The sequence below is a fragment of the Aspergillus bombycis genome, assembly GCF_001792695.1.
Source record: "Aspergillus bombycis strain NRRL26010 chromosome Unknown contig00054, whole genome shotgun sequence".
Classification (NCBI taxonomy): domain Eukaryota; kingdom Fungi; phylum Ascomycota; class Eurotiomycetes; order Eurotiales; family Aspergillaceae; genus Aspergillus; species Aspergillus bombycis.
This window is the reverse complement of record NW_019170056.1, coordinates 174,335-194,708: the sequence shown is the minus strand read 5'-3', so window position 1 is coordinate 194,708 and position 20,374 is coordinate 174,335. Positions and strand designations below refer to the sequence as shown.

General features: G+C 50.4%; 7 protein-coding genes across 7 annotated transcripts; 4 read left to right on the top strand and 3 right to left on the bottom strand.

Moving 5' to 3' along the window:
• Positions 1–592: 592 nt before the first annotated feature.
• ABOM_006767 (oxygenase MpaB family protein) lies at positions 593–1,507 on the top strand (the record flags this gene model as incomplete). The annotated part of the gene is made up of 1 exon (XM_022533896.1): positions 593–1,507. One exon carries the CDS (start codon positions 593–595, stop codon positions 1,505–1,507), a length of 915 nt encoding a protein of 304 aa, XP_022388255.1.
• Positions 1,508–1,967: 460 nt separating this feature from the next.
• On the bottom strand, positions 1,968–5,570 carry ABOM_006766 (uncharacterized protein; the record flags this gene model as incomplete). Its single annotated transcript, XM_022533895.1, has 2 exons — positions 1,968–2,006; positions 2,064–5,570. 2 exons carry the CDS (start codon positions 5,568–5,570, stop codon positions 1,968–1,970), a joined length of 3,546 nt encoding a protein of 1,181 aa, XP_022388254.1.
• Positions 5,571–6,326: 756 nt separating this feature from the next.
• ABOM_006765 (DUF3712 domain-containing protein) lies at positions 6,327–7,726 on the bottom strand (the record flags this gene model as incomplete). Its single annotated transcript, XM_022533894.1, has 4 exons — positions 6,327–6,728; positions 6,780–6,904; positions 6,966–7,390; positions 7,461–7,726. 4 exons carry the CDS (start codon positions 7,724–7,726, stop codon positions 6,327–6,329), a joined length of 1,218 nt encoding a protein of 405 aa, XP_022388253.1.
• Positions 7,727–8,599: 873 nt separating this feature from the next.
• ABOM_006764 (oxygenase MpaB family protein) lies at positions 8,600–9,517 on the top strand (the record flags this gene model as incomplete). Its single annotated transcript, XM_022533893.1, has 1 exon — positions 8,600–9,517. The coding sequence occupies one exon, from the start codon at positions 8,600–8,602 to the stop codon at positions 9,515–9,517; it is 918 nt and encodes a 305-aa protein (XP_022388252.1).
• A 1,457-nt stretch (positions 9,518–10,974) lies between these two features.
• On the top strand, positions 10,975–13,661 carry ABOM_006763 (Zn(II)2Cys6 transcription factor; the record flags this gene model as incomplete). Its single annotated transcript, XM_022533892.1, has 5 exons — positions 10,975–11,700; positions 11,766–11,846; positions 11,921–12,540; positions 12,595–12,783; positions 12,929–13,661. 5 exons carry the CDS (start codon positions 10,975–10,977, stop codon positions 13,659–13,661), a joined length of 2,349 nt encoding a protein of 782 aa, XP_022388259.1.
• An 874-nt stretch (positions 13,662–14,535) lies between these two features.
• Positions 14,536–15,831, bottom strand: ABOM_006762 (uncharacterized protein; the record flags this gene model as incomplete). The annotated part of the gene is made up of 1 exon (XM_022533891.1): positions 14,536–15,831. The coding sequence occupies one exon, from the start codon at positions 15,829–15,831 to the stop codon at positions 14,536–14,538; it is 1,296 nt and encodes a 431-aa protein (XP_022388258.1).
• Positions 15,832–18,236: 2,405 nt separating this feature from the next.
• Positions 18,237–20,221, top strand: ABOM_006761 (nucleobase cation symporter-1 family protein; the record flags this gene model as incomplete). The annotated part of the gene is made up of 6 exons (XM_022533890.1): positions 18,237–18,336; positions 18,431–18,501; positions 18,573–18,809; positions 18,866–18,878; positions 18,931–19,655; positions 19,751–20,221. 6 exons carry the CDS (start codon positions 18,237–18,239, stop codon positions 20,219–20,221), a joined length of 1,617 nt encoding a protein of 538 aa, XP_022388257.1.
• Between the last annotated feature and the right edge of the window lie 153 nt (positions 20,222–20,374).

Sequence of the window (20,374 nt, the reverse complement as noted above, 5' to 3'; positions counted from 1 at the left end):
GATGTCGATAACTGTTCTTGCCCTCCACCATACTTTCTCCAGCCCATCCTGATCTTTCGCTGTCGTGACCCAATGGACAGGCTTGAGACCACAGCCACCCCCATGAATTTGCATGATGATGACGAACACACAGAGCGGTCCGAGGCACGCAGGTCGTTTCTTCAGAGCGCAGCATACTATCAAGTCTGATCGAGCCAATTATCATTTTGTTGTCGACAGTTTTCATGCAATGGTGGGTGGCTTCCAACTGTGATTTCGTGAGTCCTGTTTGATCCTCGCATGGAAATGTCATGCTCACCTTTAGCATCATGGGATCAGCGTCCAGATTCCGGTACCTCGCTGTATACCTGGAGTTATACGGTGGCAAAGAGGGGATACTTGATCCAGGTTCCACGGACCGGTGTCGCTGGGCCGTGATGAGGATAACCTTAGACGGTGGAGCAAGCTGGATAGACCAGGATTATGTGACACATCTTTTATAAAACTGGAGATATGGCCTCATGTATAGCTCTGCTCAAAGATCTGCCTCGTTCAACCCGCTTATTGTATCTTCCCAGCATACTGCCAGTTTCTACCCAAGACATTTCCAATCATGAAAGCAAAAAGCGCCGTGTACATTACCCAGGAGGATGACGACTTTCCCGTCGGTGTGGAGAAGGGTTATTCCATGCCCGAAATCTCTGATCTGGCAATGATGGAGCTGCAGATGGTCGCTCGGGAAAGCATCACTTTTGTCGGAGGCCCTGCGGCAATCCTGCTCCAAATCGCACACCCTTTAGTAGGGGCTGGCGTCGCAGATCACAGTACCTTCCGAACCCGCGCTATCAGTCGCGCGGAGTATACCCAGATGTACATTTACTGCATGATATTTGGCTCTACCTCGGAAAAGGCAGCCATGAAGGCATACGTCGATAAGGCTCACTCTCGGGTCGTGGGACAACACAACAAATTGTCATATGACGCAAAGGACCCTGAACTTCAAGTCTGGGTGGCCGCCACGATCTATGCCACTATGGTCAACATGTACGAGTTAATCTACGGCCCCCTCAATTCTACGAGGGCCGAAAGAGTTTATCGCGCATTCTCAATCATGGGGACGTCCCTGCAAGTGCCACCTGGGATGTGGCCAAAGAATCTCACGGAGTTTCAGCTCTACTGGGATGATATGGTGAATAAACGACTGTGTGTGACACCGCATGCCCGTGCGGTCTTGCATGATATCTTTCACCCGGCCAGAGGTCTGCCACTGTGGGCCCGGCCACTGGCTGTTATAGCGATGCCATTTGTGAAACGGCTCACTATCGAGCAGTTGCCTCCCCGTGTACGTGATCAATTCCTCCTGAAGTCAACGAAGTCTTCACGGGTCATTTCTGGCCTCTTCATTAGTGGAATGTCTGGTGTCTATCCCTTCATGCCACTATTCCTACGACAGTTTACGAAGACCTATATGATGGGCCAGATGAGGAGGCGGATCAAAAAGCGGGGTGGGCAGTTGGTCAAGCCCTGAGTGGTGGGTATTTTTTGTATGATTCGACAGTTCAGCTTTATGGCATACCATCGATGTGTGTTATTATACTCGTCTTTATATAAATATATACTACGTTTGTCTCAATGAATGGCTGGAGTGACATATGGAGCACGTCTTTACTGCCAGAACGTCAAGTTATGTTATGTATATGACTTCCACGTTTTTGGACCTTGAAGCGAACTCCACATAATTTGGAGACAGAGTCGTGGACGTAGCACACATAAATCATGATATTATTAATCAGAAAATTAGATACAGTTTTCATATGATGCGAGTCACTCAGCAGTGGTCAATAGACAGGTCGTCCAGGTCAACAATCCTCTTTTCCTGATTTCTACACTATAGTCTGACTTGTGCATATCTACCCCTTCCCAGAATATGCTCAGGATGATAGCTCGGCATCAACATAGTCCGAAAGCGATCCTCAACGAGTCCCAGCTCATACAGATGCCAAAATATTGGTCAGTAGCGGTAGCAACTACAAGGTGCTTGTTAGCAAACGATTCTTCGTAAAAGCCCGTAGGGGAATACATACAGCGACAACCGCTTTGATCAATGGAATGAGGCTTTGCACCAGTGTCGTGAGCGTGTCTCCCGTGAATATGGGTAGGATAGAGTGTACAAGGCCCGGTATTGAAGCGAGAATTGTGCCAATATCATTCATGAAGTCGGTAGTTAGAATGCTAGTCAGATCGTTCACAATGTTCGATATGAGCTCTCCATTCAGAAGTGGCAAAAGGCTGTTCAGAACCTTCGGCACGGCGTCCAGCAGTGAGCTCACAGCGTCACTACCAACGACGGAAATCAAGCTCTCGACAATGGCGGGGGCTTCATTGAGCACCGACCCAATGTCATTCATAAACGCGGGGGTGATGAGTTCCTTGAGAACATTTTCTCCTGGAACGATAATGTCTTGGTGGAACAACGGCATGGTCTCGTTGAGAAGGGGTGGCACCGTGTCAACCAGTCCACCAACCTCTCCCAGGAAGTCTCGCGTCAGCAGTGTGGATATGACATTCTCCACAGGCCCAAGAAGCTCTGTGCCAAAGATGGGGACTAGGCTGTGCAGCAGTGGTGGTACCGCTGCCAGGACGGTGCCGACATCGGTCACGAATTGCTTAGTGACAAGCCCAGCTAGAGCCTTTTCGAGTGCCAGAATAATGTCCACATTCAGGATCGGCAGTATACCGTTGATGATATCTGGCAGTCCTACAACCAGATTCTTCACCACATCGCTTCCAATGATCGGAATGATGTCCTTGACCACTGGGATTACTGCGTTGATCAGAGAGGTCAGATCGTTGATGAACGTTGGGGTTATGACGCTCTCCAGCAGATTCACAACCGCCGTGATGAGATCTTGGTTGAAGATTGGAACAAGGTCGTGCACCAACGGCGGGATGAGGCCGGCGATACCGCTGATATCGCTGATGAACTCAGGAGTGACGATGTCGGTTACAATCTGTACCAATGACTTGATGATATCGCCCTGTAGCAATGGCAGCACGTCCTGTATAATCGACGGGACCGCAGCGAGCACTGACTCAATGGAAGAAATGAAGTCAGGGGTCAGGATCTTCGGAATGAGCTCTTCAATGGGTGGCAGCAAGAGTAAAAGGGCGTTGAGTAATCCAGGAACTGCGGCCAGGACCTTCTGAATCCCGCTGATGAAGTCCGGCGTGAGAATATTGACGATCAGGTCCTCAAGTGATGGTATCAATGGCAGTAGCGTGTTGATAAGGCCAGGGACCTTACCAATGAGCGATTGGACGGCCGACAATAACTCCGGAGTCAGGATCTGCTGCAGCACCTCCTCCAGCGTAGGTATGAGTGGCAATAGAGTATTCAACAATCCTGGTACTGCGTCGAGAACCGACCCAACGACCTGCAGGAGCTCCGGTGTGAGAACCTTGTTAAGCAGGTCGACCAAGTCCGGCACAAGCGGTAATATACTATTTAGCAGCCCTGGCACAGCATCAAGAACTGATTCGAGCGCGTTCAGAAGCTCCGGTGTGAGAACCTTCTTCAGTAAGTCCTCAAGCTTCGGCACGAGCGGTAGCAGAGTATTCAAGAGCCCTGGTACAGCGTCGAGGAGCGACTCAAGGGCCTGTATGATCTCCGGTGTGAGAACCTTATTGACCAGGTTCACCAACTCCGGCACAAGCGGTAACAGGCTATTCAAGAGCCCTGGCACGGCGTCGAGAACCGATTCAAGCGCCTGCAGGAGCTCCGGTGTCAGAACCTTCTGGATCAAGTTCACTAACTCGGGCACAAGCGGTAGCAAACTATTCAAAAGCCCCGGTACCGCATCGAGAACCGATTCAAGGGTCTGCAGGAGCTCCGGTGTCAGAATCTTCTTAATCAGGTTTACCAAGTCCGGCACAAGCGGTAGTAGACTGTTTAACAACTCGGGTGCGGCGTCCAGAACCGATTCGAGCGCATTCAAGAGCTCTGGCGTTAGAACCTTGTTGAGTAGGTCCTCAACCTTTGGCACCAGTGGCAGAATGGTGTCCAAAAGACCTGGCACTGCCTGGATTAATGACTTGATGTCGTTCACAAACTCCGGTGTCAAGACTTCCTTGATCAGATTCCCGAGAGGCTCAAGGAGAGGTATAAGTTCCTTGACAATTGGTGGCAGAGCTTTGATCAATGACCCGATCTCGCTAATGAATTCCGGTGTCACAATCTCCGTAATAAGTTCCTCCACCGGTTTGATTAACGGCACGAGAGTGTTGAATAGCTCAGGCAGGTCGCTCAGCAAGGACGAGATCTGCTTGATGAACTCAGGAGTGAGGATCTCTTTGAGAAGGTTCACTAGCGGGGTGATGATATCAGACCCAAGAAGAGGCAAGATGTCCTTAATGAGTGGTGGCAAAGCCGTCAACACCTCCTCGATCTCATTAATGAACGTCGGTGAGATGATGGTCTTGACAAGATTCAGGAGTGGCTCCATGGTCTGGTTCGACAGGATAGGTTGAATATCATGGAGTAGCGGACGCAGGGCAGACAGAGTTGATGACAAGTCATTCACCAGCTCCGGTGTCAGGTTGTCCGTGATCAGTGACTCTAGGGCCTTGATTAATTCTGGATTCAGGATTGGCAGGACCTTATCGATGATTTCTGGGAACTCCTGAAGGAATTCCCGGACTTCGTCGCTCGTCAGCACGTCGACGATCTCGGCAAATATGGCTGGTAAGGCAGCGATGCTCTTCAAGAGATTGTCGATGTCGTTGAAGAATGTCCCGTTTGCGAACATTGATGTGAGCCCGTTAACTCCGCTATCACTTCCCGACGAGAGCATTGGTTTGATACTAGCCAGGGTGCTGATCATGGCCTTCGTATCTTGCATCGTGTCATTGTCAAAAAACCCGGAAGCCTGGCTGACTAGAGAAGTGGCATCCGTGATAAAGGATGGCGTGAACAGACTCAGAACATTCTTGATGCCATCTTGGATCTCCGAGAGTCCAGAGATAGAAGATCCACCAGAACTGCTGCCACCCAGCACACCTTCTATGAGGTCTTCAATGGAGTCAAGGCCCGCGTTGCTCACGGACGGCGTGGACGTCGACTCTGCGCTCTTTTCTGATATTGTGGTTTCTGATACTGTGGTTTTTGATACTGTAATCTCTTTGGTGGCTGTCGAGGGTGTGGGAACCTTGACCGTGACGGGAAGTGAAACGGTCGGGACAGGAATATCACCCACAGACAAGGAAGAAAGTGTTGGAACTGGAATGTCAAATCCATCGGTGCTTTGCTCACTTTCTGCCACTGTGGATTGTGCACTGTTGCTGTCGTCTCTAGTTACAGCCGGTTCCTGCGCTGCAGTACCAGGTAGGATGTTGGCTGCGCTCACTGCACCCTGCTCTTGTGTCGCACTGTTGCTGCCGTCGCCTGTTGCTGCTGATTCCTGTGCTGCACTAGCAGCCAGGACGTTGGCTGTACTGACCGCAGCCGGCCCCTCGGTTGCATTTTTGTCCGATTCGGAAGATGCGACTGCAAGCGCAGCTAGCAGCACCGGGGACAGTAGAGAAATAGCCCTCATCCTGTGTAGAGTTGCAGACTTTGACTGATGTGGATGCGCACCGCGGGGTCTCCGGATGCAAATAGGAGCTGGCGAGTCTTATTAGTATTTCATCATGGCCAGCGGTACCGAGGACCAAGTGCATCATCACACCGCAGTCTGCTAGTTGCTACCCTGCATGAACGGGCCTTGCCTCGTTGCGCATGGTGATTGTTGGCAAATTCCTTCCGGACAAGACCTGTCCTCACCTAGGTTGACCACAAGCAGTGCAGGCGTATTCTGGTGCGGGGTCCCATGATAATGCTATACGCTGTGATGGTCCGGCTGGACCCTCACGTTGGCTGACCGCGGCCAAGCTATCACGACAGCGCGTGTGAGCGGGGCTGATAGCCTTTTCTTCGCTTTCTACATATGTTAGGGTTCTCTCTCGCATGCTGCCGGTCCCACTGCCGCGGACCGAAAGTCTATCGAGTGGGTGGCCCTCATTTAAAATGCGGGGAACTGGGGAGGCGATATTGAGGAATTCCTTGGGATTGCGGGGCAATCAGACGAGAACGCTGCTCTCTAAGCCATGTGCGCTTGGTATTGGTGCTAGCTTACTTCCACGAGCTCTCCGGTCCGTCAGATCTCGGCGACCGCTCGGACACTAACTAGGGCTAGGGCTTCTTCGCATTGCCCTTACGGTTCATTGACGCCTGTCGTTGTACTACCATTGGAAGCAATGCAGGTTCATCTCGTGTTATTAAGACTATCTCATTATTCATTCATCATCACTAGTCACATATTCGGGCTGGACGTCAGGTCCGTCTGCCGCAACGCGTTGGTCACATTCTGCATCACGTCGGGGTTCGACGACACCAATCCGGAGATGGAACCAAACAGCACCTTGAGAATGGGAACGTTCGCGCTGATGGTCAGGTTATTCAATACCTTTTCAAAGTATGGTATATGCTCCCCTTCGTAGACCGTCGAATGCCCGGATGCCGAGATCATCACATCTCCCCGGCTCAAGGCCTCTGTCTCTGCGGCCAAGATGGGCCCGATATTTCTAATCGCATTTGGGATGTCCACCACCCCACGCAAGGGAACTGAGTTGTTTCCAGGCTTCAGCAGCACGTTGCTGATAGTCCCGTTTCCTAGAATCAGGTCATCGACCTTAAGATCTAGGGTGACATTCCCCTGTGCGAAAAGTCAATTGCTGACTTCCAGTAGACAGTCGATCTAGCTTACCAGAGCAAATGTCACGACAGAGTAATTTGGCAGTGTTGCTTGCCCGAGCAGGTTGGAACCGTCGTCCTCTGGTGGAAGGGCCAGTCTGGCAGCATCAATAGAGAAACCGTTCAACATATCAAGTCCTACCACACTGAGGGTCAATACTAATGGATCGCTCATTGAGGGTGCAACAGCAACACTTACCATCTAATTCTATATCTTTATCCAGTGTGAGGGGAACTTTGATCTTTCCCAGGTGGGCTGTTGTCTTGCCGTAGGCCGATAAGATAAATCTCTTAGAATAAACCGCATTGGCCAAAAACGTAGTGAACTGTTCCTCGTCCAGGATCTCAGTCGTCTGGTTGACAATGCTGATGTCTGATTTGCCTTTCAGGCGAAGTCCATCGAGCGGGGCCGACACGTATGGCTTTCTCGGCTTCACGTCTCGATTGAATAGACTCAAGTTGAGTGGATCTATCCGCACACTCAGCCCGAGAGGAACATTCAGAGATGCCGACAGCGAAAATGTTAAGCCATCAGGGGTTGGTCGCATGATGGCTGCAGAGTGAATTGGTATGCTAGCATCATTGACCAGCCTCTGCGCAATAGCTGGTATGATTACTAGGAAACTACCCCCGAACTTAGTAATCTTTCGTCTCTGAAATAACGAACGAATCCACAGGAAGGCAACGGTCTTACAACACGGGCAAGAAGATTGCCAGGAATATGAAACCCAGGAGGCCGTAACACAGCCAGTACCGCTTGAAATGCTTCAGGATACGAGGCCAAAAACCCCTGCGCTTATTATACCTGGGGTCTCTGGACGAGGCTCCGACGCCAGTACCACCACGAGGTCCTGACGGTTCGCCTTCACGCTGTTTCTCCTTGCCTGGAGAGTCGGAATCGATAGACTCTCTCCAGGCACTGGAGCTGTCAAAAGGCCTATCCGACTCACCGATAGCCATGGAGGATCAGCAATTGCGAAACGCACTCGGGCGCCCTTCTAAGTTGTAGAACAGGAAGCTAGCAGTGCACACAATAGCGAATGCTTCTGGCATATGTACCAACTATGTCAGCGGTGCGGGGAATAAACACTTTATCAATCAAAGCGGGGATCTGGGGACAAGTAGCGCTCCAGAGCGTCAGCATCTTAAGCATTCTGGCTACCCACGATCCCTCTGATCATCGCCCAGTCGAGACAAGCTTGGTCCGACTGGATTAGTCTGGCTTAGACGGGGTCTGGAGAGGTCAGGCTCTACCCATCCTTCACACCTTGGGAGGTTGTCGATTCGCACTAGTAACAAGTATAACAATTCCTAGGAATGCGCTACCTTGGCTTACTCTGGCAACCAAAAAGGTGGGGACTGAATTCATGCCTCGTGATGGTGCTACCTAGGTTGGCATCCTCGACCTTGAATTAGTAATGTCGTCATTTCATTCGTTTTCATACTTGGCTTTTGCATCTTACTCATTTGCCCTGTTGATACTCATATTTTTCTTTCGTTCAATGTATCTTGGAGGCTGTGCATTCCCAGCAGATGTGCCTCGGACCGTTGGCCGCGGAAGAAAATCCTTCCAGCGACAATTTAATTTAATTAAGCTTGATTAATTTATCCGTCCTACTCTACGGAGGATCTACACCTCGGACTGCCAGCCGCGGCCGTGGAATTAAATTTGTGCAGTGGTAATTGCTGGAGCTAGTGAGTAGCCCAATATGTAAGATAGCAAGTTATATATACGAAAGCCATGGTGCGATCTGTTGCTCGAAGGATGGAGTGGTATCCCATGTGCAAAGGTTCTCCTAGCACGCCCTATACACATCCCCGAAGAGTCTCACAATGGAGCAAACGGAAAAGCCATCAGCGAGTACGTCTGACTCGGGCGAGTACAAGCGAGACGGCACCCCGGAGCCATGGCAATCGAGTATCTCGGAAAAGCCCACTCTGAACATGGTGCCAGATGACAGTCTGCTTGACTCACTCCAGGGCACAGAGAATGTGCAGAAGATCGTACGAGAAGGGGTTTTGCTCGCCACTGGGGCTGCAGCCATCCTCCTGCAAGTTGCCATGCCCGGTGTTGCCAAGGGCGTCGACAATCACAGCAGCTTTGCGTACCGCCCACTACACCGTCTGCGGACCACGTTGACCTTCGTCTACTGCATGGCGTTCGGCACGAAGGACGAAAAGCGCGCGATTATCTCCTTAGTCAATCGTGCCCACGCTGAGGTCAAAGGGCCAGATTATTCGGCGGATGACCCGGAGCTCCAGATGTGGGTAGCAGCCACCTTGTATGCCAGCGGCATCTTCATGTATGAAGAGGTCTACGGCGCCATGGAACCTCGCAAGGCCGATCTGATCTATCGAGAATACTCCGTCCTGGCGCGGTCGCTGCGTGTGCCGCTCGAGATCTGGCCCAAGGACCGGAAGGCCTTCTGGCGCTACTGGGACAAGACGGTGGCCAACCTAGAAGTTACCGACCACGCCCGCAACATTGCCCAGGACCTGCTGTACAACAAGGAGTTGTTCCTCCCCCTACGTATGGGTCTGCCCTTTGTGCGCTTGATGACAGCTCAGATGCTCCCCGCGCGTCTGCGTGTGGAGTATGGTATGAGCGATGGTCGTCTGCGGCGTTCGATCTATAAATCCGTGATCCTAGGAGCCAAGATCGCCTACCCGATCATCCCGCGCTTTATACGGACCATTCCCATGAAATACTATATGAGAGACATGCGTCGTCGGCTCAGCAGGATGGCCTAATGCATTATGACTACTTTTGTTACGTTTGATGATTATTGCTTCGGTCTGTAGTGTGTTACTATAACCCTTCATTAACTTTATTGGCTCTCTCATTAAGCTCTGTCTGTGTGTCGAGTCGCTCTCTGTATTACTTACATGAGTAGGTCGTGAATCAGAGGGACTGTTCGGTATTTTATGTATTTCTGCGTATTCAGCCAGACTGGGACGTGAATTGACTGCAAGTTACCTTGCATTCAATAGTTTCGTGGTGGCACTTCAGATAATTGTAAATATACGAATTATCCCGCTGAGTCGAGTTGATCTTCACGGAAGACATCAATATATACATGCACCTCGGCTCAAAGTTTCTAACGAGACATATGGCTGGTATGGTAAACACCCGATAACGATAGGCTTACCCAAACATCCAATATAAGAACAACATCCTTGAAAAACAGCAGCCAGCATGAGCTCTCAGGAAGCCACTGTCAGGAGTTAGCCTAATTCATTCAGGTTGGCATAGAATGACCCACTGTACAAGTAGATGATAGCTAGGAAGACAATCCACGAAAGTGTCCAGCACAGGACGCGTTCCAGATAACTCCTGAGTTGTGGCCATGCATATGATTGCTCATTCCAACCGAGCCTGCCAGGAGCATCGGCAGCTTCGAGATCAAGACCTTCTTCCACTTTGGCATGTGGTATATCCATAATGTCCGATTTCACTTTTGCCATGATATGGTACCAGACTCTTGTCGTGGGGAGGGGAAGTGAGGAACGAGACGTGGATCCTTCCTTAAAAACGGGCACCATACTCAGGATTAAATTAGCAAAAGGCGGTTATCCCTTGCTGCGATCAGCTCAGTGGGGTCAGAGGTAAGGACAGACCAGATATCCCCCCTTCACCTGCTCTTATCACCCATCTCCCAATAGATGCAGTCAAGAGGTAGTCTAAGGTAGATCAAAGGGGTACTAACACACAACGCCAATGAACCTTCACACGACACTAGACGAATGATTGTAATCCGATTCGCCTGATGGGCAGAGTGTTCCGAGGGAAACCCCGCAAGTCGATCATGGCCATCCTTTACGAAATAAGATTTCCCCGCGGGGGAAGACTGCATACCGCGGCCCGTGAGGCTGCATTGGGCTGTAATTCACTCAGAATCAGGTGTATGATGAACAGGGTTTGACCAGTGTGAAGTTCTTCGAGATTGCAAATCCTGGGGAAGCGAGTCGCGTGTCATGCGGGCGTCACCCATGGCGGTTCCATAGTGAGAGAAGCAAGTTGTCAGGATGGCCCGTATTCATATCTAAAAGCTAGACGGCCATTTGAAGGCACCAAAGGCCTTGGACTTCTACCGTTATCATAGTTTTTGCTTGTCCAGGTCGTGTCTGTGGCATGGTCTCTGGAGATCGAGATACTGCATACTCAGACTCTCTTACGCCGATCGGGTCTACTAACTTCCTGGGGCACCATGTACCACACTAAAGGCCCTCGGTCAGTGGAAAGGCGCATCCGACGGGCGGCTGCGGCCTGCTACCGGTGCCATAGACGCAAGGTGCGCTGCGATGCATCGATTCTCGGCTATCCTTGCACAAACTGCGTGCTCGACGGCAGAACCGACTGTACTCTGCGTCCCAATGCTACGACACGATTCAAGAATTTAAAACAGAGCCAGCGTCGAAGCACTGGTCAGAGATCAGTGCAGCCAAATGGGGACGAACAGAACACCCTCAATGCCAGTGAGAAGCCCGGCGAACCCACTCCGCAGCCCTTCATGTTGCCACCAGCCTCTGGGTTCCCCGAACTGTTGGACTCGCCCGATCATACCGAAACGACATTTGAGAGTGAGTCTGATGCTTCAAGTCAGATACTAGATCCCCAGCCGGTTATCTCTCCTCGAATGAGGCTGGACAGTGTTGGTCCTAGCTTTTCTGGGCAACAATTCCTAGACCTCAATGCCCTATCTCCCCTTCCGATGAGCGTTGTACATATTCTCGTGACAAGTGGCTGTCTGGACATACCCCCCAAGGCTGCGTTGGATGTCTTCATCATGAAATACTTCCTGCTCGTGCATCCTTCCGTCCCCATCCTGGATGAAGTAGAGTTTTGGAACACATATCTCCAACTGGAAGACACCGAGTACGCGCCCAAAATTTCCCTCTTCCTATTTCAGGCCATGCTTCTTTCAAGCTGCGCGGTATGTATCCGTCTACCTTCATGGGGTCATTCGACCTCAGGCTAACCATAGACTGAACGGTGCAGTTTGTGCCCGTCGAGATCATCCAGCAATGTGGCTTCAACGAGACATGCGAAGCAAGAAGAGCATTTTATCAGCGCGCTAAGGTATGTCTTTTGTGGGCCTTTGTCCATGCGGAAAAAAGGATGATCGGTCTGCTAATGTGTACCCGGTCAAGTAGATGCTGTATGATACTAACTCCGAGAGTAACCCCTTAGCAAGAGCCCAAGGCGCCCTGCTGCTGACATTCCATACCACAGCCGAAGACCCCGAGGCAACGATGACCTGGAACATGTGCGCAATTCACAACGCAATCGCTACAGGCCTCGAGCTCCATCTTACGGTCCAGGACCCCAACATATGTGTCAAGAAACGACTGTGGTGGTCTATTTTTGTGCGCGATCGCTTCCTGTGGCTTGGCCGTCACCGTCGCCCTCAGTTCACGTCCGCGAATTTCAACCTGAATATTGACGATCTACAAGAGGAAGAGATGGCTAACGAAATCATGATGTCCCCATTTTATGAGCTAAATGTCAAACGACTACTGTTCAAAGTGTTCCAGGCCCAATGCCGGCTCGCCGTGATCTTAACGGATGTCATAAATATCTCCTTCTCAGCTTCGGACGGAGATGCTCCGCGTCTATCCATTCACGAGCTTGATTTATATCTCACAAAGATCAGGGAGGTGCGGGCGGAGCTCACTCGATGGGAAGATACGGTTTACTCTCCCTTGCATCATACTGGCATCGCTGAGCCGGAGAGTGTCGGAATTATCATCAATCTAACTGCCATGCACTACTAGTAAGTTATGACCCTGCCAGCATACAAATATCCTCTCGCTCATCAGATTGGCAGTACCGCTCGCATGGTTCTGGGCCATTATGAGACGCTGCTCGTAGAAAGCCATCGTGATATAATTCAAGACCGCTCGGCGTCGATCCTGCTTCCTTTGGCAAAGGACTTGAAAGATGCTGTGCATCAGATCACGCAGAAGCTTGGGTATTTCAGTTCAAGGAACCTAACGGAGCATATTCCATTGAGTGTGTAAGTTCTGAAAGGCTTTATGTCGCCTTTGGCAATAAATCCTAAGTCCCTAGTTGTCGATTTCAAGGTCCAAACTGAGGCTAGAATGTCGCTCACAGTGGCCTTTTTGTTGTTGTTTTTTTGCTTTTACTGACCACTCTTCGAGGCTTGCTTATTGCGGTACTCCAATGGTCCTCGCCGCGATAGATGTGAAGCTGTCTGTATCGTATTCGGACATGGTCGAACGAAAGCGCTCTCTTGATAAATGCTCCGAGGTCATTGATCAATCACGAAGAGTGTACGACGTCACAGAACTATTCTCGCAAGGCACAAGTCAGATCCTGCACCTGGCATACGCCATTACAAAAAACCTGCTTCTAGAAAACAATGTGGCGCAGGCTGGTTCATCACTGATCGAACGCCAACGGTGCCTCGAAGACAATGATGCAGAGGGCAAGGGACGTGACAGACTGTTGTGCCCTGCGTTTAAACGACTGCGAATAAGGGGCTGGGCTGAAGCGTTCCTGAAGTATCCTCGTGCATATCTGTTGATTTCAACGTGTATTGACTCGAGTCTCGCCACTGGCCGTCTTCCGCGAAACGAACTCCTTCCGCCGATAATCAGAGACACGACGTACTTGGTTCTGGGCCTGCCAAAGCTACCGTGGGCAATAACGCCCTCCATGAACGCAACAACCGTGTCTGCTGCAGAGAGCGTGCAGAAGGAACAACGCCGGCTGAAAGGTCAACAAGGGAGTACGTCTCTCAACGATACGTGGTATTTAAGCCTACTTCACAACGTCGACGGAGATACGTCTCTTTTCGATACTTGTCTCCTCGACGACGGATCGCGTAGCGGTAATGTCGGGACGGCTGTACAATGCCTTGAGGAAGATTAGCCTACGATCCTCGCATCTTGGGTGGGAGGTCATGTCAGCGTTATCCTTCTGAAATCGATTATGTGACATGTGTTCGTCCAGTCCACCACGAGCTTTCTGTCTGGGGGTTCCTGAATAAAGGGTAGCTCATTGGTGTGTAGCGTGTTTAAATGAGAGTACTTGTCTCTGGCTCCGGTATGACAGTTAACGTGATACACCAATGCATCGATTAAGACCAGCACAGAACAAAGACAAGTGGTGAGTCTACATAGCGCAGTGTTACGAGGAGAGAGAGAAACGAACACAATCTAATTCGAATATTTGTTTGCTCCCTTCCTGTTGAGGGTGAAGTGGCTTTGGGGCTCAACCATGCATTATCCACTTAGTGTCCACTAGTTGTCCTTGTTGAAAGGGCAGAGGAATCTGGTTTTGTATACACTCTATATACGCTTGTATATGGCTCCTGTGTTTTGTTTCCTCACTGCAGAAACAATTCTCAATACCAGAGTTTGACCCCGCGCTACTGATACGAATATTCCTATCATTTGAGACCTTTCCTGGCTGATTCCCCGGTAAGTATATACACTGTTGCTAGTGGTATGTCGAATGTGGTATAGACTGTGTTGTGTATGCTACTTGAGATTAATTTAACATAGACATTAAGACATTATGTAAGGCCCAATAAAGGTTTATCGCTGAAAGGTACAAGGGGAGCTGAGCAGAGCGAGTAATAAGGGGTACATAGTCAGAGGGGGATCCATTATAGATTTATAGGACGTAGAGAAAGGAATGACAAGTAGCTACGAGGGCCTCGAGTTGTCGTCGTGCTACGTCCGCTTTGCGTTCCACCCCGTGGTAGCTAGCCAACAATTCCGTCACAACACCAGCATGGTGCTTAGTGTGCGCGACCAATCTGGTCATCTTGATGAGATGGAAGCGCCCCGGATGCGGTCGATGGCAGGCCAGCGGCCTGGGATGGATGCTGCGAAGGTTCCAGGGATACTTCCGCCATTTCAAGATCCGCAGCACTACGTGCAGCGGTGGATCCCTGACGCGAGTCCGGCGCCACGCTCTGCGATGGACTCGGGGTCAAGAGACGGGGCCCGGGATTCTTGCCCGGCTGCTTGCTTGTCTTCACGCGGGCTGGCGCCGGGCCCAGCATCGGTGGGTATTTGAACCGAAATCCCCACACGAAGAACAGGCGCAGCTTCGTCCAGAAGCCCATGGCATCCCATCTCTTCTTCAGAATCTCCGCGTCAGCCTGCGAGCGGGCGCGATAGCCCTTACGGAAGAAGCAAAGAAGGAGAAGGCTGATTGGGATGACAGTGAGAGACCAGCAGACAGGCAGACCGCGCCTAGTTTGCCAGCCAGTCATCAGGCGGCGGAACCGAACGAAGGCCTCGATAAATCCAAGGATCAGAAACAGGCCAATCCAGCCTAGGGTGAGAATCAGGGTGAGGGCCAGCGGAGAGATACCCATATAGTAGTCATCGAGGAACCAGTTATAGTCGCCGTCGTCATCGTCGTAGCCGTAGTAACCGCCACTGTAGTAGGAACTGTCTGTACTCGTATAATAGCACTTTGCACCTGAGTACAGGGAGGTGGGTCGGTTGTAGTAACTGAGTGACTCCAGAGCACTGCTAGGGACCTGAGTTGGGTCGACATAGACCACGTCATAAGTGTAAGTGGTCGGCTGGAAGGGTTGGCTGGAGTCAACTGAAACTGAAGTCTCCATGGCAGTCCGAGGAAGCAAGTCCTCCACCGCACGGGGCGGAGTCACTGGGACGGCAGTGGTCTGTGTCCATTGTGTTGCGCAGCCCGTTGGAGCGGAGTAAGTCAAGTAGACCTTGAAGATGGTGTAATGGTACTCATTGTCGTAGTAGGAGGGATAATCGTAATCATTGACGGGCTTCCCTACGCCGGTGGGATAGAGCTTCTGGATGACGGTAGCATCTCCTCCATAGTATCCGGTGCCGATGGAGGTGATGGTTGATACTGCCTCGGGCAGCGAAGTGGCCGTCGGAGAAATTTCCTGGATCGTAGTTACGACCTCGCTGGTGTAGTAGTAGTCTTCAGTGACGACAGCCTGTTCGTAGTAATCCGTGACAACCCACGGGACGGCAAGAACGAATGAATGCAGGTGAGTAAAAACGACAGACAAAAACAACAGAAACGAGTGTGAGGGCGCCATCCTGGATGACTGCCGGCAATGGTTGCGCAAAAGTCTCCGTCCCCCTCTAGGACGCAGTGATGGTAACACCCATGGATTTAATACTACGCAAACAATCTGTGGCCAAAGGCAACTCGAGCCTCATGGCCTCGCCAAGCAATGTTAAAATTGCTTCATGTAACATGGTAGTAGTATCCCATTGAGAACTTGCTAGAGTCTGGTGGTGATTGGCAGGGTTTCAGTGCCGCCAGGGTCTAGTAGTCTCCATGAAGCTTTAGTTCGCGCGCTACGAGAGTCTTCTTTGCCTTATCTAGGGCTAGACTTGCCCCGTGCTGGACAACATGGAGGAGCTACTCTCAAGTGGGCTAGTGATTCTTCTTTTTTGGGTCTCATTTCTCCTATCTCGCCATTCAAGTCCGTGTGACATGGAGGTAGCAAATGGTACGAGCCTAGGTAGTGGTTCGAGGCTGGTATGGCCACTCGAACTAACCCTTAGCGTGGCCTCGCTTCTGGAATTTTGTCACCATGCGAGAGAGAAAAAAGAATGGAATGTTGAATAGACTTCCCCGTCCCAATTTTCCCGCAGCTGTTTGACGGGTTTGCACCACTTAGTGGTCCTGGATTGGGTTTAGCTTGGGGCTGGTGGCAGGAAAGCATTGAACAATTGGAAATCCACTGGGCAAGTGGAATCTGGTTGAGATTACGGAGTCCTCCGTCCTTGAACTAGACAGTAGTCCTCGTCTTGATCTAACCGCGAAGATCCTAGCGCACTTTGACATCATTTGGTAATATCCCCGAGAGTTTGCCACGGCGGGCAATGTCCGGAATCTTAAGATTCATCGAAAGGTCTTGAACCAGCGTAGATAGCAAGCACCCCCTGTGGATATAGCACTGATAGTACTATGCTAGCATCGAAATGTTGCTTTTGCTTCCAGGTATATTCATGCTGGGCGAGTATCGTATCAACCACCATGTGCATGGAGAATGGGGGACTCAGTGCAAAGATATATATAGCTCGGGTTCACATGTACTGCAAACATGGTGACACATTATTATTGTTCGTATGGGCGATTGTTCCTTCGACCTTAGCAAATCTTTCTAGTACTCTACATCACATTACTGGGTATATCAGTCTTTCTATGACAGATCAATGCTAACTTAGCTGCGATATTTCGAGAGATTTGTTGATGGACATCGTTTTACCCTAGCGTAATCAAACAGTGCAAACAACCTTCGGAGAGCTGGCGGAATTGCCATTTTCAGTAATCGCCGGGGCATCATCGCATCCAAAGTGGAAATCGGGATATAAAGATCCAAATACGTTGTCAGTTGTGGTAACATTTACGAAGAACACTGGCACAATAACATGGTTGCAAGATGTGATGCGTCCATGGTTGCTGTCGGCATTAGAGAAAGGGAATAGCGAGGGCAAGCACCCTATCAAGTACGCCGGCTTTGAGTTGGTGAAGCAACGGCGCGAAGCAGAGAAAAATCGACCCTAATGTAAGGGTCCCGGATAGGTTCATCTTCTGTTCCCTGCAAACTCCGATTGCTACAAGGTCAAATGCCAGGAGATCTATGTGCTCGAACCAGTCTTGGGCTCTTGGTACAATGGATCCCCTTATCATTTGCTACCATCCGTCTCTTTGTCACTAAAATCCGGAACTAGTCGTACTGCTTCGTGAGCTGAACAGCTAGTACAGTAATGGTATACGTCTCTCGCAGGTCCCACGGGGTCTTAGGTCTCCCTTTTGATGCTTACTGATTCCCCTAGTTGAGGTTCGCACGAACGAGATACCTGCACCCCGTGGACCCCACACACAATGAAGTGCCAGATCTGGTGCATATTGAGGATCAGCGATATGTTAAACCAGCACACAATGACAGCAAATCTTTGACGTCTGCGGGGATCAATCAGGATCATTCTGAATTGGATCTAGAAGCAATTCAATGCTACCCTGTTGATACGGCCATTGTTAAGGATGAGGAGAAGCAGTTGCAACATAAACTTGATATGCGGGTTCTACCGCTTCTGGAATCATGCTATTGCTTCTATTGGTCACCTCAGATGAAACCCCAACGCTGATCACAAAACCACTGGGCAAGGGAGATCGACACTGGGGTTGAAAAGGGGATCGACCTTCTTCTCCTGGAACTGCAAAACCCCCCTCAATGGCGGTCTGGGTTTTGTTTGAGTGGTGCCTGATTGATTCTACTAGCCTCGGTTCTGGGGCGTTTGATTTAGCTTCCACTACGGAGTTGGCCGTCTGCGGGGTGAAAGCAAGAAGTATAGATGCTGATCTTTGTCTCCCTATAATGCGGGGTATATATTGACCAGACATCCCCAGGTATCGTGATCAGCAGCTCTCATCACCCACTGTTGCTTGTCCTTCTCACTGCTTGGAAACGGCCTATGAAATCCAACAATGTCATTGCTAAAGCGGTCCATCAAGATATTACAGGTGCCAACAGAACCTGGTCTGACGACGGCGGAGTTGATGTTAACGAATGAAGATCTCAAACCAGGTGAGCAGAATCGATAGATTCTGATACATGTTTTCATGGAGGGCGCAGATGATTCGTCAATGGAGCACTGATACATCAAGATGATCACGTCCAGTCGAGCCGGAGCGTCGCCAATGGAGATGGCTGAACTTCGTAGCGTTCTGGATTGCGGATTCGCTGAATGTGGTATGTTGCTATCCCATAGCCAACCCGATTGAGGTGTTACGTGCATTATTCCTAAATCACGACTGTGTTAGAACACATGGATGATTACCTCGTCAATGATTGTGGATGGACTCTCCTGGTGGCAATCCTGGCTCTGCGTCTGGGCCGGTTATACAATATCAGGTATCTTCGTCGTTGCCATGGGCCGCATTGCAACCATCTATTACATTCCGTTCGCAGTGGCCAACCGAGCATCCTTTGGCATATGGGGTTCGTTCTGGCCGATTATCAATCGCGCGGCAATGGCTGTGATTTGGTACGGTGTTCAGGTATGTACTTATTTGCAAACTGCCAAAGTACGCCTCTAACCAACTCGGCCCAACAGACCTATCTCGGAGGTATATTATGTGACCACTTTCCTTTGCCAGAAGATAACCAATTTTGTGTTAGGGCAATGTGTGACTCTGATGATCCAGGCAATTTGGCCCAGCTATGTTAATATCCCGAATAACATCCCGGCCAGTGCAGGCGTCACCACCATGGAGTTCACCAGCTTCTTTTTGTTCTGGCTGGGGTCGCTCCCAGCCCTGTGGTTTCCTATCTATAAGATCCGACACCTCTTTACGGCGAAAGCATACTTTTCGCCTGCTTGCGCAATTGCTTTCTTCGTCTGGGCGATTGTTCGTGCTCATGGAATGGGCCCTATCATTCATCAGCCCAATACTGCGCAAGGAAGCGAATTGGCATGGGCTGTGGTCAAAAGTATTATGAACTGCATTGCCAATTTCGCCGCTTTGATAATCAATAACCCTGACTTTAGCCGATATGCACGCCAGCCAAAAGATGCGGTGTGGCCACAGCTGATCACGATCCCAGTGGGCTTTGCCGTAACGTCGTTTATCGGCATCGTGGTTACTTCATCTTCATCGGTGATCTTCGGCCAGGCGGTCTGGAATCCTCTCACTCTGCTCGGGATGTTCTTGGAAGATGCCAGTTCAGCGGAACGGTTCGGGGTGTTTGTGATCGCCGCTGGCTTTGCGTTAGCTCAGCTAGGAACAAATATCGCAGCCAACTCTGTGTCCGCTGGAACAAATCTCTCGGCCTTGCTCCCTAGATTTTGCACCATTCGCCGAGGGGCGTACGTGTGTGCAGCTATTGGCCTTGCTATGTGCCCGGTAAGCACCGTCCTCGTCTCCCATGACCGATAGAATCATTTTACATCCCATTAGTCCCTTGCGGGTATTACTACAATTACTGACACAGCTCGTAGTGGAATCTGGTAGCGTCTTCCGCAAAATTCACAGTCTACCTGTCATCCTATTCGGTATTTCTATCTTCGATCGCCGGGGTCATGGTCAGCGACTACTACTTGGTCCGTCGAGGCTACCTTGAAATCCAAGCTTTATATAGCGCAGAAAAGAACGGCCCGTATTATGGCACCTGGGGTATTTCCTGGAGAGGCTATACGGCTTACATATGCGGCATACTAATCAATGTTGTTGGCTTTGCTGGCGCCGTCGGTGCAGACGTGCCGGTGGCAGCGGAATACATCTACAACATCAATTATCTGTCAGGCTTCTTGGTGGCTGCCGCGGTATACTGGGCCTTGGCAAAGGCTTTCCCCATCCCATGCACTAGCGATACATGGAACGAGGTACCATATTGTGGAGAGGCGATGTATTCTGACGGGAAGGTTATCGAACAGGTGGAGCAGGTCGAGGATGTAAAATCGACCGTGTGATGTGCGCAGCAACATGCTGTTGGTGGGTTACTGTCTCAGGACTTTGGGTACTCTCTGTGAACATTGGACTTTTATCTGTACCGCTGTACGTCTTACTCTTTTGAAATATCATGCGGCACTAGGCGTCGCATTCGTTGAGAATTCGCCTCGTTC